We start from the raw sequence: 27,231 nt of genomic DNA on the forward strand, positions 1-27,231 counted from the left end.
GAAATCAGCTTGTCTGACTAATGATCGTAAAGCATCATAACTGATAAGCATGAAGATGATACAAAATTATAAGGCTTAATTAATTTAACAATAAATTGATCTGACATTAAGGACCAGGATAGATTTAAATATGTTATACTAAGAAAAATAATGGAAACAAAGAATTGTTTGTTAAAAAAGATCATTAGTTTGATAAGATGATCATTTTGATTCAACTTAATTCCATACTTATTTGTAAATTATAGTCCTTTAATAGCATTGGAACCAGTGTATTTATTTTGATGATGATAATATATTTTAACTGAAACTTAAAGTCATATGACTGACTTATTTAACTAATTAGCTGTGCAATTAAGAGGAATCTATTGTATTTAAAAAAGTTTCTTTTATACACTACACATTTAATTGCATATTTCGAGGACTCCAGTATGAATAATTGCATAATATAATTAATTGAATGGGACTATAACACTAAAAAGGTAAAAATTGACACAAATGATAATGGGACAAAAAAAGAAGCACACCGACCCTCCATTTCTATGGATGTTTTAGAAAGAGAAACACATTTTCTTTTAATTCATTAAATATTAAAAAAAGTTTAATACCAAAACTTTTTATATCAAGCGTTTAATCTGCAAAAAATGGTAAAAAATGAGTATTTTTTCATTAAAAAATAGGGGGTAGGGGTAACTAAAATCGGCTTTCTGAGTTAAAAGAATAAGATTAAGAAATTTTACTTCTTTTTGGAAACATTTATTTTCTGGGGCTTAAATCTGTTACTCAAAATGTCTAACTCATAAGTCGAGATTGCGATGCCTTATGTAACAAATTTCAATCAGAATTCCAGTCGCAGCAATATCACTAATTTTACATTTACACCGTTTTACCCACCGTTTTAAGCGAAAACGACAGCTCTTCATTGAGACGAAAATACTTTCTCAACTTCAAAGACGCACGCAATGTTACATTTTGTATTGTATGTTGCCATGCAGTTGGATTACGTTTCTTTTTCAAGTGATGTCCGCCTTTGAAATTCAATGATATCTTCCACGCTGTCGTTACCTTCATTCCAGGACTTTTTCATCATGAATTATTTTAACAGTGTTAGTGGCTATATTTGGTATAGCTTCATGTAGGCGCAGGGAAATAATTGGAAGGAGCGGATTCCAATAGGTAAGAACGCTAGCTGTTGGATTAGCACGCAATTCCACAACTACTGCAATTTATAACCCAATGAACATTCAAATTAAAAAAGTTAAACCAATTATTATTGGGCTTAAATTTGTGATTCCGTGACATCAAAATAAAAGCACATCAACTGTTACATGCAATTCCTACATAATACGAGGTGATCTAATTTACGGTAAGACATGAGGTACCCTTAACACGTGGCTTTCATAGTCACCTTTCGTGCAACTCTGCCTATCAAATATCGCATACAAAAACAATTCAACGGCGCGTCGATGGTAACTTTCAACCAGACACACATTTCGGTTTTAATCTTGTTTCATTGCCTTGACAAAACTGAAAGTCTATTTTGATTTTGATTTACAAACATGTCAAGGATTCCAATATTTCTGCCCTTTTATTTGACACAGTGAATGTGAAATCTCATTTACATCATTGTATAAAACCAACCACGTTTAAGTGAGCAAAGATCGTTATCATTATAGATAAAAATACAATGTACTATTGCTTTTGTAAATCCATACACGTGTACATTATACTAATATCTCTCGGACGTTTACTGTGGCAATATGATCTTCATCAGAACATCATTCTGTCATATCATTGTCTACAACTTGACCTTGAAGGTGTGCATTGGAAAGCCTCTTTTTTCAAAGTTACAAAGATTCACTTCGATTCTTATCTTCACGTTCATAACACCAAAGAAACATAATACTTCTGTGCAGATTAATGTGGTTTATTTTAAACAAATTGTTATACCAATTGATAGAACAGCTACATTTTGCGGAATGAAGATATTTGTAATGGTTACTAGATCTGTCATGCGACAATTATCAATCAGATATCGTTATTTGATTTTGACTACACGCAATGATTTCCACCATGCACTCACATAATATGGTGGAATGTCTGAACATTGTCTGACTTATGATTAAGTAAGTATTGAAGCTTGTTTATAACAAGGTTTTTGTTGGTAGACGAAGGTTTATCTAACGATTATATAAACTATTGATGCTATGATTATTTTTTCCTGGATCATGTACGTATATCAAAGTCCTTAAAAATGGTGGTTGTTATTCCCTGCTTAACGTTCAGCATTTAAGGTAATGGCAACAACTTGTTCACCCGTTGTCGGTATAATTTGACCGGACGGAATGCTGTCCTGGGTGCTTTCGACATGGTATTTCAGTGAGATTCGGCGTCAGATTCGCGCTATCACAAGAAGGCAATTAAACCAACATACTCTGTCTCCGGCACACATACACATGCCCTCATACACGACACACATGGTGGCATTTCCTTAAATGACTTAAGCTGTTGATAGGACGTTAAACAAAACCAAACAAAACCATGTATAACTGTACGTATAAACAATGGAACCTTGATTTAAAACAGGTTTAAAAATATTGGCGTCAACAAGGAGGCCTGAAATCCGATTTCAAATTGTTTTGAGGATGTAACATCCTTAAGATTATGGACCTACCAATGTCATTCTCTCCTACTTCCACGTACCAATTATTTTGCATAATGCGATGGGTTGGGACAATGGAATTCTATAATTAACTGAGTAAAAATAATCCAGTTTGTTTAGCAACATTTATCCTGGTAAATAAAACAGTTATGGAACCAGATTATTAAACATTTCATTCGTGTTACAAACTTATTTGTCGATTGCAAAAGCAATATTACAGAAATGCATAGGAAATGGTAAGAGTAAAAGTATACTATAAACTTACAAAACGAATGGAATGGAATAAGTGGTAAAACTGCTTGATATACTTAATCCACTTAAAAAGTATATATAAATCTAGGAGGTTTGAAAGACATGGTATGATTTATAAAAAAAAGTGTAATGATTAAATGATAGTTTTGTTCTCCAGTGAGATAAGTAATAACAGTTTTCGTTATTTCCTCGAAATAAGAATGCTCTGAAACAAATTACCTAAAATGTCAGAGTATAACAAGCAATCCTTTACAAAAAGATGTTCTCCTTACATTCTTGCTCAAATAGTACAGCAACGCCGCAAGTAGAGGTGGAGGGTTGCAGTCAATCTCTATGTCATCTACCGCTTCCATATTTAGTGAAATTTGTGTTTGTCTGTTTCTCGCACCTCAGACAAAGATATCCCAAGTCATACCCCGTGCTAGATTTTTCTATCTCGTCCGATCTGTCTTGCACCTTTACGTGACATTTCGCGGAATTTTTACACTGCGATGTATTCATCAGCGAGTTAACTGCTTGAAATTAACAATCTGCATTATAAATGATCTGTTTTATTGTTATATGTAGAGTTTTGATGCTGTTAGATATCTTATGTTGTAGATAAAATATAATCTATACTGTGAAATACATTGTCATCTATGTAAGAACGGACAGCATGTTTACGCGGAAGCATTCAAATGTAGCTTAAGTAGTGAAGAGATCATTATCATTTGAGGCCCCAGACGGGATACTTGATGTTTTTAGCAAAAAAATATTTTTGATCGAGCTGCAGTCTCTGTAACATCCTAACCGAGGCTTATGCCTCGGTTGGGATTTTGTTACAGAATCTTAACCCTCGACCATAACCCGATCTCGCTCAGTTACAGGTCATATATTTTATTAGTATAGTGCCGTTGTCTAAAACTCGAATCAGTTGAAGACTCGCTGATTTACCTGTATAAATCCGTACTATTTCTTACACAGAAAAGCAGTCCTTTTACTCGACGTCCTAACATTGGTCTTCATCACTATCTGTAGTTTACAAGGAGTTATTTCCCTTCCTATAAATACCGCTTTTTGTTTACTCGATGAATATAGGTTGAACAATATACTAAAAATGTTCCGCAAATCTCGTGTGTACCCTGTAAACTGCCGACCTTTTGTATTCCTTTAGGCGTCATAAATATTCTTGATCTCTTCATGTATATTGAAATATTCCACTTCTTGCTTTTGTATATTCACAGATACACTGTTTAATTATGTTGAATATATTTCTGCCTATGTTTCTTTGCCAAAGGTCTCTGTGTATAAATGATGACAAGCGTTTGCTCTTTTCTATTTTCCGTAGATATATTTCCATATTCCTTTGCGTTTTTTTTCCTTTGGCATTATTTCTTTATTTGATCTTAATTATATATGTACTTTCGTGATTACTGTGTTCTCTTCCTTGTCACACTTCTTTCTCTTCTGAGCTCCTTTTTATACTCTCGTCCTTTTTCTTAATGCTCTGTGTTGTGCAATAAAGAGGAATACTTCATTTTTTTCATTTTGTGTTTCTTCTTTGTCCAATCAAATTCTCACAGAACTTTATTTGACCCTGTAAAATATATTTTGTTGAGGCACTTCATGTATTTTTCAAAATAGCTTAGCATAACAAAGTTGATACATAACCCTTTCTGATGTTGTTCTTAGGTTCGTGAAGTGATGGTTGGTAACTGGCTATGTTGAATTTCCTCTATTGGGACTTAGTGTAGGGAGTGATCTGTCAACACTTTTGTTGTTGTGTAAAGTTCTACAAACTGCCTTATAAACAAACGACAACTCTTTTGTGATGATACAACACTGCAGCGTTTAATGTCACGGATATATAACAGTTGAGCAAGTACAGTATTTATTGTAATTAGGATTTGCCTTGAGCATTCTCATTCACACAGCCTTTTGTCTCGTCCCAGATTTATATATACACATTTACAAAGTATATATATACGACAATAAACACATCACAAAAACTAGACGAAACAGACCTATATAAGTAATACTGTTGTAAAGGCGCATAACAATAACTTATGTATTATAGTATTTGTTTTCTAATTCTAATATATATATATATATATACAAAATATATCACAGATTCCTTGGACGGCGTTTATGTGAGAGGTTACCTCCCTTTCAAGAAGTTACCTCCCTTTCATAGCGAGTATGTTATCTAACACATGGTCACACAGTACGACAGTGGTAATAAAACATGATCAGTTGTGTTACAATGATATTAAATGTGTTTTATCACATGAAAACAGACATATTAAAGTATGCAAAAACATATAAAATAATTTAAGATCGTAAAACATCTACAAGTTTGTGTCAATGTGGTTATAAGTTTGTGCAGTTCCAATATAAATGTCAAAACGTCGACGACTTGTTTCATTACCAGACCGTTATTTCCACCACTCAGTTGAAATACGTTTCGTATATTTAATAGGGCAAATCCTCAGTTTCTTATACTTATACAAACCTGGAAATACTGTTTCTGTCTTAACTATATGTATGCTTCACATTCATAACTGTGAGAAAAAAACGGCCTGATCAATGATAAATATGTCATTTGATAACATATTTCAATTTATCAATAAATTATAATCTGGACTCACTTTTAAGTCATTTTCAGTTATACCATTCAGAAAATACCCTGTTCATGTTCCAACAATAAAATAATGACCTGTAATCTTAAATGATAAGGTAGGGCCTCGATGTAGATTTTTACCTATGAAGGTCAGTAATATTTAGAATATTAAGAACGAATAGTTCACTCTTATATTTGTCCTGTATGAGAAGGTTAAAGGTCAATCTTGATCAAAAAATATAACACAAATTAACCTCCAGAAACCCAGCCTAAACAAGTCCTGGTCAATCTTGTGTGATCTTTAATACGAAAATATTAAGTGATCTTCAATGCAAAAATATTCAAACAAGTACAGTGTATAAGTTCCATTTGTTAACAGGACGTTCTTGTATCTCTCCTCGAATCAGCAGTAAAGTGTTCATTTTACAAAATGGTTAGATTGTCTCTTGTACTTGTTTGATATTAAAATGTATTAGGGCTTGTCACATCCGCTCGTTGTTGATCTACTGGCGCTGGTTTTGATTGGTTAGCTGCAGCATCTTCCCTTTTGCCCTGCGCGGATGTGGTAAACCGGAACGAGGTTCCTGGGGCAGGTGGAGCCTCGGTCTTGATTGGGGACCGTCTTCCGGCATTGGTCGGCGGGCGTGAGAATTGTTTCTTGAATGCTTCGCTTACTGGTGGACGGATATTGGTCGTAAGTTCTACAAACGAAACGAAACGCAGTATAGACAAAATATCTACAAAGTTACATTTGAATAGGAATAAAAATTATCACGAAATGTTATATATATAGACAAGATAGATGCAAAGGTATTTATGAGGACAAGATAAAAAGGCAACGTTAACTATTTTGGCAAGAACAATGCAAAGGAAACGTTACTTACATATACGCGATACAAACGTAACTTTACATGTATATTTATCTATTCCAAACACTGCCTTTCATCACACACAATCAAACCCCTTAAACTCGCTGTTAGGAGAACCATCACTTGACTGTATTGAATCAAACGTGGAAAGGAAGCAATTATAAATATCATAAAAGGGAATTTGTTCATTACACTAATTCGAAAGATATCGTTTTACACATTAAAAGATAGCGTAACTAACAGAGTTACAACAAATTACAATATGAAGGTGTCGAAAACAATAGAAATATCACAGGTTCACCAAAGATTGGGATTTAAGATTTTATATCGAAATCAATATAAATAGCGATTAGAGAGAAACTGACTTTATAAACATAAATTGGTAAAAATACAGTAGAACTGTTTATACAAAATCTTTTAAGTAAGCCTAAATACCTGACCTAATGGTTGGAAACGTTTTTGCATGAGCAGATTGATAATTAAGAATGAGATGCTAAAACACATAAAAATAGAAATATATGAAAATTAGTGAAATTGTAATATTGTTCACAGTTTTTGTATTTTGTATGACACAGATCCCACATCATTTGAAATAAGTTCCGACGAAAGCAATCCCTTTTTAGTTAAAAACCTGTTAAATAGTATATTCTCGTACCCATACATGTACAGTAATTACCGCCTGTATTAATCATAGTTTCAGATATATGTATATATTTGATGTTACGCCACCACCTTAGCTGAAGTTAAGCTGTTATGCCTCTGATTTATTTAAAGTTATTTAGTTTTGTTATACAAATGAAATAAAATTACATGTTCAAATTTTCGGATTATAAGCAACACAACTCTTCAGCAAAACACTACGAAAGTCAAAAGGTATGTGTCACATCACGTGATAGGCTTTTACTTGCACATATGTGGCAAAACAGGTGAGTATAAACCAGTGGTGAGGTGTAGTGATACAAACACATTCCATAGCGTAAAGTGTCTGTATAGTTCCTTATTTTGTAGGATCATATGATATTACGTGATAAATCAGCGGTATTCGAGGCGGATCTCACCTAAACACTAACGGATCTAATGTTAAGAACAGTCTGGTGATACCATGTGTAGTGTAGTGTAAGACGCCGTGTTAAACAGATGTAGTGCAGTGATCAGTGGTGAATGGCTCGCTTGAATTTCCGTGAAATATTTTAGGTGTCCCGTGGGATGCAGGGAATATCATTTGTAGAATTAAATCTTTAATTAATAAGCTCTTAGCAAAAAATGAATATAGCTAGACCATGACTTTGCATACTAAGGCTATGTCAGCTACAATATTAACTGTGGATTTAAAAGTATTTTGTAAAGAGTGACCCGTTTTGGAGTAGGTACCGATCTCTCCTTGGAAACCATATAATTGGTGCTGTGTTTGTGATTTAATGATTAACACACATTGTTGGGAAGGCCACCTGTCTTAGTATATATAGCTGATGTCTGCCTAATTACGTAAATTGTTTCAAATCAAATTACTAGTGCTGCTTTGTTCATGTCAAACGTTTCAGTGCGATTTATGATAAACCGATGTTGATAACGTAAATCACAGAAATAGGGGTGCTGCTTGTTCTGACTGTTGTGTGGAGACATAATAAGCGACATATAAGCAGCACAATCATTGTATACCTCCTACCTCCTGGAAACCTAGCACTTCCGGGAGGAACTCAAACTCTGGAAAACCAGCAAGACTACAGTCTGAACATGTGTTACATGTCAGAGGCCAAAACACAGGTTAACACTGTCATTTACTCACGCTTCTAATCAAGACAATCGTTCAATTGTAATCTGCTTATATCAAATCACGAATTGATCTAATTTTCAATAATATTTCATATTCAGCCGCTAACTATGACTGGTCGGAAACAAATTACACCATACTCCTATATAAAATACTAAATTGTAAACGGACTATGACATGCATGTTCAAATTAGTAATTCTGATTAATCTTGTTACGAATAATATAAAAGCATTTTCCGAATTGTTTTTAAAATGATTTACTGGCAGACCGCATTTTGCAACGATTTTCGTAATTTTAAAAATATGAACTTACCTCAAAACAACTATTTACACCAATTTATAAAGTAAGCCCCAAAAATATTGTTAGGATATAATAAAGGAAGTTCAGTTTTACCATTTACGTTTCACACAAGATGTTAATCATCTACAACACTACAGAGAACCTACTTCTATCCAAACAATTGCTTTGATTTGTAATTCAGTCGTGTGTTAGTATGTTTTATCAAATGTTAAGGGTGTGTGTGACGTAGTACCCACCATCCTGATCAGTAATGACGGGTTTGGGTGGAGCCTTAGGCCCCATGGACTGCATCTGTGGCTCCCCCGGGACTCCGTTATCCTCCAGGATGAGCCTGTAACACACAACGTACACGGATATATAGCAGATGGAGGAAGGGCCTCGTTACCCAACAGTAGTAATGCCACACTAAGAAACGTGTACATATGTATATTAAAAATCGTCTGTTAAATGATGATCAACGCTGAAACTGCAAAAAGAGCATACATTGATCTAAATAAGTTCATTTTGAATAATAAGGTTAGGCTAAAAATCTTTAAATTTTATTTATTTATTTAATTTTTGATTTTTGTCAAACTACTGGTATAGTTTTACGATAGCCTACCCTAATGTGTTTGAGTCAAGTAAAGTAAAGAATTGTATTCAAAGTAACTTATATAAATTTTGTAAATGAAGTATTTGCACACCCACTGTCTAGAGGATGATCCACACACAAAATGAACGTTTCAGGCCTAATAAATGTTTGTTAGAGAAACAACCCTGACACAATTCACCATACTACATACCTGTCAATTGTCCTCTCCATATCCCCAGGCATAGTTTGTTTCTGACCTTCGCCGATAGGGGGCAGGATAGTTCTCTGCTCATCCATAAATTCGGGGTTGTAGTCATGTCTGTAGTAAGTCTCCTTAGACCCCATGGCCGCTTTTATCATGTCCATCACCATCGTCTTTTCTAAAATAATATCCATAGCGGTGTTGTTAATGTAATATCTTCTCTATACAAATACCCATAGAGATGCTATTCATGCTATGTCTTCTCTATAGAAATACCCATAGAGATGCTATTTATGCTATGTCTTCTCTATAGAAATACCCATAGAGATGATGTTTATGCTATGTCTTCTCTATAGAAATACCCATAGAGATACTGTTTATGTTATGTCTTCTCTATAGAAATACCCAAAAGAGTTACTGTTTTTGCTGTGTCTTCTCTTTGGAAATACCCATAGAGGTATTTTTATGGCTATTTGAAAACAATAGTGGTCTTATTTAACTATTTTCTCTGTAGAAATACCCATAGTATTTGTATGCAATTGTTTTCATTGTACCAATGCCAGAAGTTCTGGTAAGTTCAGTAAATAAAAGAGGCAGACAGTTTGCCTCGTATAAAGAAGTCATTTTGCCAAATGGTACAGAACTTTTCTTACAATAGTGGTCTAATTTAACTGTAGTGTCTGTAGAAATGTCCACACATCGTTGTTTATACTATAAAGATGTTTCTATAAAAAATTTCCACAACCAAGTTGTTTATACTTTATGAATGTTTAAATTTGACATTAAAATCTGAAGAACGATTTTTTTCAATAAACTGAACGAGCACTTTTCTAGAGTAATTTTTCTGTTGACAAAATCTTATTTTTAATGTTATTAACGGTTATACCTCGCTCCCCTGCCGAACATAGCCAAGCCTGGACCGCGTTAATGTCCTCTGTCTGGAGGATCTGACACAGCATGGACAACACCTACACAACAGACGAAATATGGTATCAGTTGTGCACACAGGTACGAGAGTACTTCATAAACAACAATACTCAATGTGTGGCAGGACAACGTAACGCCTGGACATCATAATGGGTATTTTTTAAAAAGTCAAAAAAATAGAAAGCACTAAATAAATACTTTTACAAATGTACAAGGTGATAAAAAACAAACAGATGACCATAATAAGGGTCACATCAGCCTAGATGAGTTCACGATCATCGTTTAGGATAGAAGAAGGAGAATCTAGACAAAGAGGAATATGATATGTCTCCACTCTAGGAGAGTGTCTTAAATTTTCGTAAAAACAGACGTTTCTATATGTTTATCAATCCTTTGGAATTTGCGAATTATATCTCTAGAAGTAGTTCCTGAACACTCACCATGCTTTCCATATCTGGCTGTGCTGCTATGTGACGTAACAGTGGTTCACGTGCGCCCTGTCGAGATGCACGCCGGGAAGCCCCACGTGACATTGCACGGGAAGGTGGGGGTATAAGTCGACCCGTTTCCGCGGAGTAAAGGGTCCGTGGTCGTTCGGGTTCCTTCGGTGCCAAAAGAGCCTGCGGTTTTTGTTGTTGTTCCTCCCCCATCAGGATTCGTGTAAGCTGCTGGAGTTCGTCCCTCCACGCCTCTGTTACAGGAACTGAATGGAAACAGAAGAAAAAAAATCATGATGTATCGTTGTACATCAAATCTGACCTTAACGAAACAGGTCCGATACCAAACGCATCCAACGAAACATGCGTTCTAATTCAACAACTAATTCTATAGGTCTATTTTATTACTTGTGCACATTTATGTACCTATAAGTTTTATTAAGTATACATATAGAGTACAACATTTTTTTTTATATAAAGCAGTAAAAATTGAAATGGTTTTCCTCAGCAAAGGTTTATCCGGTATTTTTTCGGAAAACGGACCCTGGGATGAAAATGGGAAATCATTAACCTCAGATTAAACACAGGGAAATGTGGATGATCATTATGACAATTTTGAAAACAGCATATCAGACTTTTAGACTTTAAAGCTTACCTCAAGAACACCACTATAATTCAAGTCTTTATACATATGCTGCATGTTGAGAACTCGATCAATTGTGAAGATTTTATGTTAATTTATGCATAATTTGTTTAGGGTAAATTTGGAAAAATCACCTACGTTTCGATCTGACATGGGTCCTGGAAAAGACCGTCAAAGTACTCGGATAACCCCTGCTCAGGTAATTGATACATTTGTAAGAGAGTTCATTCATCAATGATTAAAATAATACTCATTATATCATATTTTTTAACTTGATATGGATTTGCACTGTGATCAATTATAATAATCCTTGTGATTTGAAAGACAAAGACAGAAGAGAAAACACAGCATTTTTAACTGTTTATTACAGACAAAGACAATATTGACATTATGACATTCATAACATTATATAACTATTTATGTACAAAAAAAGTCATAAAAATAACTCCCACGATTCATATGTTTTGATTTGTCACTGTATTTTATTACCTAGAACTAGAACCTAAAACACAAAACTCGCTACGAAACTTAAAGTTGTTAAAAGTTTGCATATCCTGGCACAGCGATATGTAGAGCTCTTTACGTGTTCACTATATATGATTTGTAATAATTAAATATGCGAATCAGTCCTAGAATTAACTGGAATATATACAATCGAAAAATAAAGAAGTAGGTAAGTCCTATATCTTTGTTTTCAGATGTCCAATATTATGCATGTATATCTTTTCAAGAAACACAATCCACAATCCACAAACTCGGCTGGTGCTAGCTATGGCGGAATGAGTATTAATATCACGACGTGGTAAGAAGGATAACTCCAATGCACTTCTAACGTAAATTATTATGTGTCCTTTGGACTCACAATTGCCTCTAAAATGTCAGTCTACTCATATCACATCAAAACGTTAATTATTTGTGGAAACATTCCGAAATTCTGTGAAATTGTCACGTGTTCTCAAACTTCCAAGCTGGACTACGTTGAGTGATGGTCTGCACTAAAAGCACGTGACTTAATTCCATACAGACCTTGGTTGCATCACCGCAACAAATGATTGTAGCTGTACGAGTACCTAAGCGACCCGATCGACCTGACATTACCCCTAACGTCAGTTCGAGGTGTCCCGCTCGCTAATTAAAAAGCAGATAGGGATAATCGTCAGAATCGGCGCAAACGTTAGTGTTCAAACTAAAATATAGTTTAATGATTTAAGAACGTAGGTTTACAGAAGTATCCACCATAATACCAATTTCATTCAAGGTGTGATTTATAATCAAATTGAAAAACCTCAACACTGCATCGCACGAAAATGCCCCCAAGGACTCATTTAAACGACATTAAATATTGAAAGGCGGTTTTCTGTTTGGATTTGTAGTTGAATTGGACGTGGTAACGGTTTAACACCATATAAACAATCATGCTCTTTGTTTACCCTCCTTGTTTAATGTAATGATGGCAGTGCAATATCAATTGTATTAGCTTTCAGACCTTGGTTATTATTTTCTACAACTGCTATAAAACGGGTTGTTTTACGTAACGTTTGAATGCTTGAAAATAATCAGTAACTATTCAATGCCAAGTAATTATTTGCTCATACTTACTCTAGAACTCAAATAGATTCTATTTCAGGTAACGTTTCAAATACACATGGACAGGGAAGGGAGCATCACTCTACATGTTGTTGTCAATGATAAATTGCTCACTCACCCATGCCGACTTTGGGGATGGCCTTTTCCCTCCAGGGGTAGCTCTGTAGGCCGGTGAAGTACTGTAGCCCCGTCACGGTATTGATGGGGTGGAGCTGAGAGTTAACGTTGATGGCGTTGACGGGAACCTTGCCGTGGTTGTTCATCTTGTTGTTGTTAAAAGCGTTTGGAGGGAATTGCAAGGAGTACTTTGGACTAGAAAAGTAGCCATTGTCATTCACAGCACAGATAGGCACATCTAAAAGACCTGTAAAACAGAAATTTGATACAATATGAAATCCCGGGTTTTTTTACAGCCGTTTCAAGTATATCACCTTGAGGAAGGAGCCTGTGAACATTGGGTTTGATTAAGTATTAGGCATGTTTAGGCATGTTTCCTAGCAGGACAAACGTCATATACGGACACCATATATTGCATGTAATTCAATAGGAGCAACATTTTCCCAAGAATTCATATTTACATATTACAGATCTAGAGCTGGAGAAATGTTTTTCAGTACATCTGATATAAATTCAACATTTACTGAAGTCAATACAAAGCATCGTGAACCTGTTGGTACATTTCTGGCTAGTCTTACCAACTAGTATTTTACATTTTACAATATTCTTTTTTTTAACGTAAAGACAACAGTGATATTCTAATAAAGATGAATGAGTGAAATTAAATTTGACTTTTTATTTTATTCGGGCTCCGAGACGGGTACATTGTTAAAATGTACAGGTTCCATTAATGATATCATAATGCCTGCCACTACATTGTTTTTTTTTTCATATCTAATCTCCTGATATTACTTTCGGGGTAAACATTTCCCTTCAGAAAACTATAGGTTTCTTTAAGAAACAACTTAAAGAAAGTTTGTACCTGGCCTTGCATCACGCTCACTCGATAAACAAAATTAGCGGACAAAACAAATATTGACAGAATTTTACGTACAATTGTGTTTTTACACAATAATCCGACCTCAAAATAACATAGCACTGAAGGTTTGAGGCCTGTACGGTAAAATATATTTATTAAGTGGGTTACTTGCATAATGCGAGGTGCTACAATGTTTGTCTTACATACTTTTTTACTTAAAAAAATAGTTTTGCGCTTCGGCCAAAGAGATTGCAGTGTTAGTCCACCATCGAACACAAATAAATAATTTAATCATATCGATACACAATCCCAATGCTTTCATGTGGCTGTTTCCTAATTGTTTGGCGCTATGTAATAATTTTTTGAGCTAGAAGATGAGGTGATATCTAGTTACATATCTAATAAAATATATCGGGAAGATAATATTTCCTTGATATGAGAGTCGTTGTAGATTTGGAAGAGTGTGTTTTTGTATGTCCGTCTTTTGTTACAAGTGTACATTTGTTAAACTGACCAAAGTCTTGATGTTCTTCTCATCGCCTGTCAATGTGATATACTCGGATATAGATGATGACTTTACCAAAATAAAAGGTTTGATTGCACAGAAATTAAAACTAAAACGGTGACCTGTTTTATAAAGCATCTTATCAAGTAAAGTAAACATGTAAATATTTTGGTGGAACTACAATGTAAATATTTTGTAATAAAATCACATTTTTTTTCTATAATTTTCCAAACGCGATACCATATTGTGATCTATATCCAACCTCACCGCCGCATGTGTCCATGCAGAGCATTGATCAATCAAAGAAAAACAATCTCATGATCTTACCCTAGATGTAATATCTGCCTTCCACCCCCCGAATAAAACTAACAATAAATAGTGTATATATATTAAATGTATAATTAAAGCTTTTATACGATTGTGAATTTATTAAACACAATTAAAAACAGGCAATTATATAAACCGGTTGATCCTACGTGACGGGGAGACTAGTCCACGGACAATGACCGACTTCACGCTCCACGGCCACGTGTGTATAGGGAACGACAGTATTATCCGGCAATCACACACACAAGAATTCCAACCGAATTACGTTTTTATTTTGTTAAAAGTAATAGTCCACGAACAATAGCGGGTAATGCCTTGTAGCTATGACGACATGTAAACTGTCAGGAAGCAGTCTGAGTGTCGTGGCCTAACAAGCCGTTGTCGTACTTTACGACTTACGTTTGGGCTGATCCTGGTAATACACACACTCATTTTGGTGTCACTCTATGCGTTAAATCCACCTAGAATGGTTACATAACATTTGGAAAGGAGTACCAAACGCGAACTAGCGAGTTACAATTGAGATCGAGCTTACATCGACTACGGCAAATGAAGCTTGAAACGTATTAGAAATTTTCTTTTGATAGGATGTATAAATCATTCGTAAAATGGTAGGAATATTTAATCAAACTACAGGTGCACATCCCACGCACCCAGTGTACCTGTTCAACAATATCATAAAAAGGAAGTAGGAAAGGGAATTAAGTATTACCCACTAAGGAGGTTTGTTGGACAAGGTAATGTGGTCTCTCTCATCATATACTGAGAGAGGGTTTGGTATCGAGGTTGTCTCTCATTCATTACTTTAGAAAACGTTTAAATGTTCAAAGCAAGGTTGCCTCTCGGATGAATTACATTGTAATTATAGAGGGTTGCCTGTATAAGGCACATATGTCTCTTAGATAATTACTTAAGGAGGGTTCGACTGTACAAGACAAAACAAATCAAACTGCCTCTCAATTGAAGGATAAGTGGAGCTCTGACTGTAAAGAGTAATGTTTAATTTCACTTTGCTCATTGACAGTGTGACTAGTGAAAACATACCTTATTGGAATAAGCTGCATTGTGGTTTTATGGGTTATCCAAGTTAAAAACTAATTTAATCAATTCAATCCTCAGTGTGATCTAATACGACTGTGATATTTCTATAATCCAAGTTCCGTTTAGTAATGTGATATAATAAGTAATGTTACCATTTACAAGACTAGATATTGTTATTATTATTGATTGCTACTGTGTACATGACTACACAATGCAGGGTTGATTCTCATATGACTCCTTGCTTGTGTGAATACACAAAGAAGTCGTCAGAATATTTATTATTTATACTTAATAAATAAGTAGCATTCATATTCTTTGGAATATATACGATAACTCTGGCGGTTGTGGACACGCAACAGACACAGCTCACGGTGAACAATGAGGTACATATTCTGTCAGGTTTCCAACGAAGTGTCCATCGGAATTCCCAATGAGTTAACATCAGAATTCCCAATGAGTTAACATCATGATTCCCAATGAGGTAATATCAGAATTCCAAATAATGTAAACATCAGGATTGTAACGAAGTAAACACCAAGATTTCAAAGAGGTACACGTAAGGATTTTCGATGGGATAGATATATTTGTGATAAGATTTCACAAGGCTTACCTTTGATGTGCCTGACCCTGTTTGGGTGAGGATTATGGCGAGTGAAGAACGAGTTCTGGCTGAGCTGGCCGAATCGGTATCCTCCATTGGTAGAAGGGCGACTTCCAAGCTTCCTAAAACTGTCAACGGACGCCATGAAACCTTCGTCGACGGGACCTGGCCGCGCAATTAAATCTCCGTTTGATGGTCGAAACACTTCCGACTGGCTCATCCTGAAACAACAGAAAACATTAACACATTAGAGAACATATATTATGTAAGCTATATTGTACCAGAGAAAGACTTCAACCACAAGTAACTATCGTGATATTCATAGGTCTAATCAGCAGGGGTACAACCAAAACAGCAGGAAGTGTTGTCACCGTGTATCTGTGGTAATATCGACACATAAAATAATATGCCGTGCGTTTTACCTGAAATAGCATATCTTACCTGTGATGCATATCGATTAAACGTAGGAAATCATGTAACATTAGCCAGCCTTACTAATTACATGTTAGTTGACCTGACTTCTTGACTATGTATATCACCTATTCTTACAATGTACACGACTAATAGGTCTAGGCGCCGAAGTTGTTTTTTGTAAGCCGGTATCTAATATCAATTTGTCAATATGTGTACACCGGAAAATGTCAATTTCTGAATGTGTATAACACTGGAAAATGTCAATTTGTCAATGTGTATACAACTTACTTATATTGATTTGTCCATGTGTATACAACTTGCTAATGTCAATTTGTCAATGTTTATACCACTGACTACTGTAAATTTGTCCATATATATACCACTGACTATCGTCAATTTGTCCATGTGTATACAACTTGCTAATGTTATTTGTCCATGTTTATACCACTGGCTACTGTCAATTTGTCCACATGTATCCCATTGGCTAATGTCAGTTTGTCCACATGTAAACCACTGGCTAACGTCAATTTGTCCATATGTATACCACTGGCTAATGTCAATTTGTCCATATGAATACCACTGGCTAATGTCAGTTTGTTCATGTGTATACCACTGGCTAATGTCAATTTGTCCATATGAATACCACTGGCTAATGTCAGTTTGTTCATGTGTATACCACTGGCTAATGTCAATTTGTCCATATGTATCCCATTAGCTAATGTCAGTTTGTCCATATGTAAACCACTGGCTAATGTCAATTTATCCAAATGTTTACCACTGGCTAATGTCAATTTGTCCATATGTATACCACTGGCAAATGTCAATTTGTTCATGTGNGTGTATACCACTGGCAAATGTCAATTTGTTAATGTGTTTACCACTGACTAATGTCATTTGTCCATATGCATACCACTGGCTAATGTCAATTTGTCGATGTGTATACAACTGGCTTATGCTGATTTGTCAATGTGTATATCACCGGCTTATGTTTGTGGCAAATTGTATAAAGTTGGTCAATGCAAATATGCCAAAGTATATACCCACTGACCAATGCCGATGTGGGATATTTTTATCTATATATTATTTATATACACCGACAGGTATCATTACAGAGAACCATGCTTAATTGCTAAAACAAACTAGCACTGCCTTTAATTCTTATTATCATGGATATGGGTTTGAATTATTTTCTGGCATTCTTTTTTTTACACCAGATGAATGTACTCTATGTGGGGTAATCATTGTTGAGGTTGGCAATAGTCAAACACACGTAGAGAGACAATTAATATGACACGGGGCCGCCATTGATTTCGGTCAGTGTCTCTGATCGCAGTTACCTCTAGTACAACATCTCGCCGCTCAGACCTATTATGACTAGGGCTGATGCATATTTGATCGTCTCTATATACAAAAGTACACCTCTGGCAGTGTTTGCCAGTGAGGTCCGAGACGAGACGAAGTAGTATCATCCAATCAATAAACCTTTATTATCTTAGGTGACTTTGAAATCGCAATAATTATCTGGGGTTCGTCTAGATGTACACAGATCTGTCATCTGTAAAACGATAAAAATAGCACACGGTATCTTCTATCACTCTATCATTGTGACCAGAGCATCGAGAAAGCGAAATTCAAGACATTAATTGTTCAAATGTCGTGAATTTGTATAACATATTGATCAAATGTCTTTAATGTTTAACGTTATTTTCAGAGGATGTCAACGTATAACGTTTCGTTCAAAGGATGTCAGTTTATGACGTTATTTTCATAGGATGTCAATATATGACGTTGCTTTCACTGGATATCAAAGCTACGACACAAGACAGTCAGTCATGTTTTTACTAAGCCATTAACAGTGTATTATAGTTCTGAAATGCTTCGATAATAGTGCATGCTCGATTCAACACACCGATTTATATAGTGGCTAACATGGTGTTCATTCTATATGTAAAAAACCAAGCGTAAATCCGATTTCATAATTGAATAATCTGGCCGGTGTTCAGATTATATACAATCGTCTGAATGGTGACCTTTAACTCGAAGCACGAGTATAACAATGGCGACATACCGAGAACAAGAGACGAGGTTGATATACGATCAAAAAGAAGTTTTCCGCCCCACTGCTAACGATTCTGATCACAATTATTAGAGCAATTTGATGGAGTTTGGAGATTGTTTACACATGCCTAAAGGGTGATACTTTTGTTCCAAGGCTCGATAGTAACTGCAGAGTACATGATTGACTGGGATAGTAACACTCTTTACAGCACTGTTTGTTAGAACTAAACCGTTTAATCATACAACTCTTTATTACGAATACACAGACACATTAGTCATATCAAAATATCGTTTCCCCGTAGTCAACTTAATACCATTAGGATCTTCAAACAAATCACCCTATTTATTTCGAAAGATATATTTAGATTTAGATCATTCAGATATGTCTAAATTACTTTTTGATAAAAAATAATTTAAAAAATCTATTCGGCAAAAAATCAATGCATTTGTTATGTGTAATATGTACGCTACGTTAACACGTTATGTTACTTCAGTAGGTACCTTGATGTGGAGTAGTTTACACTATTAAATGTAGTAACATATATTGTGGTGTTTTATTTTATTGATCTTCGTAATTGTCGTTTCAATTTATAAATATACACCAAATCCACATACGACTTCCACGTGGCCACACTGTCACCTTTTGATGTAAATATGGTACCTTATAACTACTCTGAACTGGTTTGGTCATTAAACGTTTCGGTTTTACAGTATATGAAATATTCCTATATCCGATTACTGATAAAGATTACCCCAAATCCATTTATTCTATGAATTTAAATCTCAGAGTCCAATATGTAATTCATTTTTAATGTAATAATCAGATAAGTTTAAATGTAAGTCTTGCGTCAACTGTTTTCATCGCCTTAACGGATAGATAGGATCCGCGCATTTTCAATGAGCTCTTCAGATAGCAATTCATAGCTCTGGTGTCAATCATACGTTTTATACATGGTTACTATTAAAAAATATTGAAATGTCATGACTTTGCCATGATTCACACGACGGATCACGGTAAAGATTGTGTGAGCGTATTGATTCCAGTTTTCCCTCAGACATAGACATGTCAATATCATTATTGTAATCCAAATTGAACTTAACTTATCTTTATTATCCGAAGTTAAGCATGCTTTGAAGACTTAAAAACATATTGAGTATATGATAAGAAATGATTGAAACCAACAATATAAGATTTAAGGAGAATTGTTTAATTATTTCGCCAAACAATGAATTTAACATACAGAAGATTATTACATATTTTAGCAATTACCGGGCTGTTATATTTGAGTTTGATATCATTACAATGTATCGACATCGGAGTGTTATATATAATACCAATAATGGAATGTTTACAAATATTACCAATATCTGATAAAATGCTACTGCGTGACCCCTTCCTCCAACACAAAAACGCTTGTACGTCTCCGGAGATATAACACTGATTGACACGCTAATGTCTCCGGAGATATAACACTAATTGACACGCTTATGTCTCCGGAGATATACACTAATTGACACGCTAATGTTTCCGGAGATATACACTAATTGACACGCTAATGTCTCCGGAGATATAACACTGATTGACACGCTAATATCTCCGGAGATATAACACTGATTGAAAACGCTAATGTTTCCCCCTTGATTTCTAAAATTGATGTCATTGTTTTGCTGTAAAGCACCAGATATTATGTGACATAATTATAATCATGGGGCGTGGCAGTACTCATCTAAGGACATATAAGTGTTGATCGTATAAGTCCCTCCTAGCTTCCAATAGGATTTCAATAAACTAAATCTGGCACACTAGTTATTACGGTGGCCATTTAAATTTGAGAGCGCTGAAGGTTCAATCTCTTCACAAAATGACAAGATCAATTGGTACGATTTTTATTCAATTTTGTAGTTCAGGAATTGTTTTTTTAACAAGACAAAAGTCTCATTTGTGATGCTTTGGATGTCCATAGCAACAGAAGTGTGATTTAATGTGGATAGCAACAGCGGTGTGTATTTATGTCCATAGCAACAGAAGTGTGGACTTATGTCAATCGCAATAGCGGTGTGTTTTTATGTCCTTAGCAACAGAAGTGTGTATTAATATCCATAGCAACAGTAGTGGGTATTCATGTCCATAGCAACAAAGGTGTGTATTTATGTCCATGGCAACAGAGGTAAACAATCATAATCAAAGCTACAGTGGTGTGTATTCATGTCCATAGCAACAGAGGTGTATATTTATATCCATAGTACCACACCATACATGCATGTTTTTATGTTCATAGCGACAGAATTGTATATTAAAATCCATAGCAACAGAATTGTGTTATTCTTTCGGTGGCAGCGGTGATGTGTACATGACTATACGTTATAGATATACTCCAATAACTGTTGTATCCGTTCCCCGTCACAAACCCGGACTGTTTCGGAATGTATTATACGAGTTTTTACAAACCCGGAATGTTTCGGAATGTATTATACGAGTTTTCACAAACCCGGACTGTTTCGGAAAGTAATATACGAGTTTTCACAAACCCGAACTATTTTTTAATGTATTATACGAGTTTTCACAAACCCAGACTGTTTTTAAATGTATTAAACGAATTTTCAAAAACCCAGACTGATTTTTAAACGTATTATACGAGTTTTCACAAACCCAGAATGTCTCTGAATGTATGATACTATTGGGTAAACTAGTAGTAATTAACGGAAATGCATGTAACAAGAAAGCGCCATAACAGGTGAAGTCCTACTTTAAAAGGAAACTTTGTAAGTATACGTTGACCCTTCAAACGTCTTAACTGTACAGCTGGAACACACGCTCGTAATCTCCTTCACCACAACGACGTACGTCAGTTAAATCGTAAACAAACATCGGTGGTTTGGAGTAGGAAATATCAGAAGCACTAAAATATATCCGAAAAATAGTCGTCGAGAAGTGCCGTCGGGATCGATATTGATCGGTTGGCTAAATAGCACGGACATTGTATATTTCAGTGTTAGGTTATCACCGCTCTCCCGTCGCTATCGAATTGTCAAATATTTATTTATTTCAGTTTATCGGAATACGTATTTGACAAACGGAACACAAAGATATGGCACGAGAATTGGACAAAGCCGTCTGTTTGGTCACAGAGGGGTTATGGCACCAGTCGGTGTGCTTGCCTTTAACTCTAATCATATATAATGTTGCTAATTCTGTTGCAAATACGCCGTATATCAATTTGTTTACAAAATATCGATTAAAAAGTTTTATATAGCATCTTTGAACGTATATCAATGAATAATGTTTAATTGTTTTGATAATTTTGCTCGTCGTAAAAACGTCCGTTAGTACAACAAGGAGTGTTCACAGCAAACAATATCTATATATCTATACAAGAATATCCAGGCGCGTACGTACACGAAGCCAGCGTATTTATCTGGTAGACCTCAGAACAAGTCATAGCCAAAGACTGGAGTAGGGGTTGGGCTTAATTTGGGGTTGCCCCAATCTCCTCCAAACGAAGGTTGGTGCAAGGTCATTATAAGAAAATATAGAACCTTTCTGGTGTGTTTAAATGGACAACATTCTTGGATTTGCACCTCTACAGTGTTGTGTTCTGTTATAACATAATAGTTTATTCAAAGTGTACTATTTTGTCAAGATGTTATGAACAGGGTAAATCAAAACTGTCATAATCAGAATGTTTATGGGTGGCTGAGGACGATTTGAGTTTTCATACAGGGTCGCATCTGTCTCTTTATACGAAGATTCACCAAGCGATGGCCGTATATTTCATACAAGGTCGTATCTGTCTCTTCACACGAAGATTCACCAAGCGATGGACGTATATTTCATACAAGGTCGTATCTGTCTCTTCACACGAAGATTCACCAAGCGATGGACGTATATTTCGGCAACTCTGGATTCAAGAACATAAGGATCCACATCGAAATATATGTGAGCATATAACAGTACCAGCAACGACAGTCACACTGCGTCGTCAACCCAAAACGTTCAGCTGAGATTAATGGCATACAAAGGAGTACCTCCAGACATAGGTTTGCATTAGAACACAATCAAGGTTCGTTGGTAGATGTTATGGTGTCACGAAGACCAGCTGGCTTGTTTCTATAAGCATTGTCCCATCAAACATTTCTTAACCCGATTTCCGCATTCAATTGCATCCTGTCTCCAGCAGGAATATTAGCACCGTGGGAGGCTTACAGGTGTAAATGCTTCGTTCGTGTCTAGATAATCATCATTTCGTTCTACACTAAGATATTCTTTGACAAATTCTAGGAGATTGATCTAATGGTTGTGTTTTGTCCAACAACAAGTTGTTGAGTTGTTGAAGGATATGCTCAGCTGTGATAAGGGAGGTAATGACAACGAGTTGTTCGATGGACATGGCATACTCTCTAGGTTTAGGGAGTATTACCTCCGTCACCTTAGTCACCTTTACCCTACAATAACTTGACGACAACAGTCCTCAACCCGGCCAAACCAGACTGTTTCTCAGAGGTTCTTCAGATTTGTCTTCCTGCCCATAGCAGTCGTTGCTTCATTATCATTTTTCCAAACATTGTTCAAAATTCAGAATACGTCTTGAGGGCAAATGCGGTTGATTTCGTATACCATCATGTTTCTGATGTGAGCTTCTTTGAAATAATGTACGATCGATAGATTCGATTAAGGGGCTCAACAATAGCCAACGGAACACGTTATCGAATACGTACTACTCACCTGGGTTGATCATATCGGCGGCAGTATCCTATGAGCATATCATTGATCATGTACTTGAATAGAGAGACTCCGATTCTTCAAACGCGCACGAAATAGTTTTAGCTAATTTTGTCTTAGGATATATCTATCTGTTTTATAACAGATATACGTTTACACACAGTAAAAAGATACATGTAGAAAAGTCATAATTATAATTCCTTTTATATCGCTATACAATCGAGAAATCCAATGGAAATTGCAATTACATATACGAGTTAAATATGCACATGAAAATGTCATCTGGGATCGCAAACACAACTAACAAAAATGATTGTAAAAGTAGCAACATTTCAGTTTTATAGCAGAAAAATAAAGTACCACAGCTTTAAATGAATTCAACAATTATCTGGGATACTTGAATCCTTTAAGTTAATTTTGCTAACAAAATAAGAGCGTAATTTGGCATTTATTTTTACATTGAAGTGACAAAGATATTGTATATGAACTTTAACACAAAGTGAGGTATATTTTGTTAAATTTGCTTAAATATACAAGCACTAAACAGATATATTATAATTCTAATAGCCCAACAGTAAATATCGCCATAGACACTTAATAGGAAACGAATATTTTTCTATGATAGGTTTTTCTATTTTTGTATTAAAACATACACTGGGAATATAATTTATTTCACATTAATCAATAAGTTTGTCATTTAAATTTACCATTTATTTGAACGTTTACCAATTAAAAACAAACTAGGTCGTAATGATTTCGATAAAACGTGAACTGAAATTAGCTGTCCTCTTTACATCAGCTGTGTGTGAATTTAAACGTTTCTATATCACACTGAAAATCTGCCCTATTGAAATAGAAACGAGACCCTAGTTTGGAGTAGCGGAATAATCAATTGCTATGATGTGAATTGACTCATAATCGACAGTTCCATGATTTCATATCTTCAAATAAAATGAATTACTTTTATTTTAAGATTTTCGATATAACTTCTAAAGATTTCTATGATTGTCATAAATAATGTCCAAAATATACATTCCAAGCCTATAAACCCCCAGAACAAACTGAACTGATAAGTCTCGACGAAATATAGCCATGGCCAAATTAATGATTAGCGTTACTGTGACTCATGTTTTAATATACATTTATAACCACAAATACATTTTTAAGTACATAAACATTTATAACGACATGTAAAGACAGCCCATAACCCCGCATGCTTAACTACAGCAAATAACAGTTATAAAATATATATATATCATGTAAATAATGCAGTGTTACCGTAAGGACTTCTGTTGCAATTTTGGTATTGGTGTTGTAGTTTCAGAGTTATATGTATTTTGTACTTTAGTGTTAGGATTTTTTATGTAATTTTCGTGTTATAACTTAGATGTATGTTGTAGATTTAGTGTTTTGTCTTTGTGTTACAGTTTTAGTGTTTTGTCTTTGTGTTACAGATTTAGTGTTTTGTCTTTGTGTTACAGTTTTAGTATTTTGCCTTTGTGTTACAGTTTTAGTGTTTTGCCTTTGTGTTACAGTTTTAATGTTTTGTCTTTGTGTTACAGTTTTAGTGTTTTGCCTTTGTGTTACAGTTTTAGTGTTTTGCCTTGGTGTTACAGTTTTAGTGTTTTGCCTTTGTGTTACAGTTTTAGTGTTTCAAATTCTGTTGTAGTTTTGGTGTTATACCTTGTGTTGTGTAACCATGCTTTATATTATTGTTTTTATCGATTCAACAATAATAAAGATAATTGTAAGAAGTTATTACAAACGTTAAACAATGATTATATATGAGTATTCAACGAGCATTCACATTACTCTGTTTACATCATATAGTTTAACCGTTAAATTATTGTTATACAAAATATAACTAGATAAAAGCATATCTAAGTGGTCCACTAGCCCAGTTTGCTTGCTGTCAATATATGCTTTCGTCATACAATTGTAATTAGCTCCCTTTTCTAGCACAGTCTAGTCATTCCCTCTAGCTCATTAACCATTATTACACGTGCATATTAAACAAGTATAAAACCATTGTGAATGAAACGACATCGACAACTTTATCTTACCGTAGTTTCTCTTAATGATTCCAAGCGTATTAAATGATTTCATGACCAGGACATATTTAACACAGCATTCATAGTGGGAGTGAGCAACAGGAATTGTCTAATGAGGAGGAACCAGTCTACGTATGATAAATGATGTCGATGTGTTTCATTACAATGGTTGTCAGTAATAAATTGGTAAATGATAATCTTACCACTGCCAGGAAACAAATATTCTACAAACAAAAGAGTTAAATACTATGTATATAATATAACAATGTATAAAAGACAAATTAGGAATGCATTTGTGACATAAAATCCTGTAAATTACATGTTACCAACATCAGAAGTACGATGGTATTCCGGCTAATTCAGACACGCTGTAAGACAAAAACAAACAAAAACGAAAATATTGTGTCATTATTCCCGATACATTGCTGGAATCACAACACAAATTTCCATCCAACATGATAACAGAATGTCAAATAAAAGCACGAGGTATGTTTACACTTACACATACTATGCGCCATCCTTTAAATACATCACCGAGGGAAACACATAATGAATTCACTGAAAGGTATTATATAAAAATACCTTACTTGAGAGCAATATCTTACTAAAGATGTACAAGTTTACTTACATCTACCAAACAGTCAGTTGAATACGTCGTTATGATTTGGGATAACTGCTTATGGCAGAACAAAAACGTTTAAAACTCCATACAAATTAAGGCTTGTATTACACCTTGACTACATCAGGGAAAATCACATGAATATTTACACAATGGGCTTGTATTTGGAAATGTTCAAAGCAGACAGGAAAAAGGTTAACGGATATTTTTGTATAAAATGTTTCATACATTTCAAATATATTGTGAAAGAATATTAATAAGCTAGTTACAAATGAACTCATTGGGGACACTTAGAGCGTTAAATAAGGCAATATACAACTGTGGCCATAATAATGTCTTACCACCTGTCGCGAATTTATAAATTCAGCGATAAAATTATAAATGCACCATTTGTTGAAATATTCTTAAAACATTAAATATGTATATTCATAGAAAAAAAATGCAAATAATACGTTGTGAAATGGTTCAAAATAATTCATTGGTGCAATGCATAAATATATCCTACTTAATGTGACTAAACTCTTCAAAAGCAAGAAGAAGGTCTGAACCTTTTATATCCTTAAGTGTATTAATTGCTAGTTGTAATCTTAATAGACTAATGGTATATATATGAGCGCAAACCCTGCAGGAGGGAGAGAGAACACACACGTAATGGATTTGATTATGCCCAGCAGACCTGTGTAAGGAACACTGATGACTAAATACTTTTTTTCTCAGACATTATTCCTTAATACTCAATAATATTCCAAAGTCTACTATGTCAGGAACTCTGGGGAACTTTTACACCCTCCTCTCAGCTCCATTTGTATGTAACACAATTATTTAATTTGGTATATCATTTCAAACGTTTCACAACTAAACAAAGACATCTGATGTTAAAATATGAAAGTATGAGACCCTTGCTTACTTTAAATGACCTTATTCCATGTCTGTTACCGGATATTATTGGGATACAAAGTATTGTATTATTGATAGAACGAATGCATGATTCATGTCTTATGTCTAATCCTAGTATTTATCAATAAAATGCACTGACTCTGACTTGTTACTTGGAACTCGTGAGTATTAAACTGTATACACCTATCCAACAGTTATACTCTA

At 34.9% G+C, this 27,231-nt stretch overlaps 1 protein-coding gene across 6 annotated transcripts in view; it reads right to left on the minus strand.

The window, feature by feature from the left end:
• Positions 1-4,719: 4,719 nt before the first annotated feature.
• Positions 4,720-27,231, minus strand: part of LOC110462832 (protein TBATA-like) — a 41,378-nt gene continuing 18,866 nt past the window's right edge. For 2 of the 6 annotated variants that reach the window (XM_021517033.1, XM_021517031.1), the window contains exons 2-9: positions 16,278-16,489; positions 12,937-13,182; positions 10,592-10,854; positions 10,111-10,192; positions 9,234-9,402; positions 8,688-8,782; positions 8,039-8,083; positions 4,720-6,211 (exon numbers count right to left, since the gene is read on the minus strand). In XM_021517033.1, coding sequence (XP_021372708.1) covers positions 5,973-6,211; positions 8,039-8,083; positions 8,688-8,782; positions 9,234-9,402; positions 10,111-10,192; positions 10,592-10,854; positions 12,937-13,182; positions 16,278-16,488 — 1,350 coding nt within the window. In that variant the 5' untranslated portion in view covers position 16,489 and the 3' untranslated portion in view covers positions 4,720-5,972. Of the gene's footprint in view, positions 6,212-8,038; positions 8,084-8,687; positions 8,783-9,233; positions 9,403-10,110; positions 10,193-10,591; positions 10,855-12,936; positions 13,183-16,277; positions 16,490-16,615; positions 16,637-25,714; positions 25,736-27,231 lie in introns of those variants that run through there. The other 4 variants (XM_021517034.1, XM_021517035.1, XM_021517036.1 and 1 more) reach the window with 4 other exon arrangements.

Source organism: Mizuhopecten yessoensis, unplaced genomic scaffold, assembly GCF_002113885.1.
Source record: "Mizuhopecten yessoensis strain PY_sf001 unplaced genomic scaffold, ASM211388v2 scaffold10833, whole genome shotgun sequence".
In the NCBI taxonomy this organism is placed as follows: domain Eukaryota; kingdom Metazoa; phylum Mollusca; class Bivalvia; order Pectinida; family Pectinidae; genus Mizuhopecten; species Mizuhopecten yessoensis.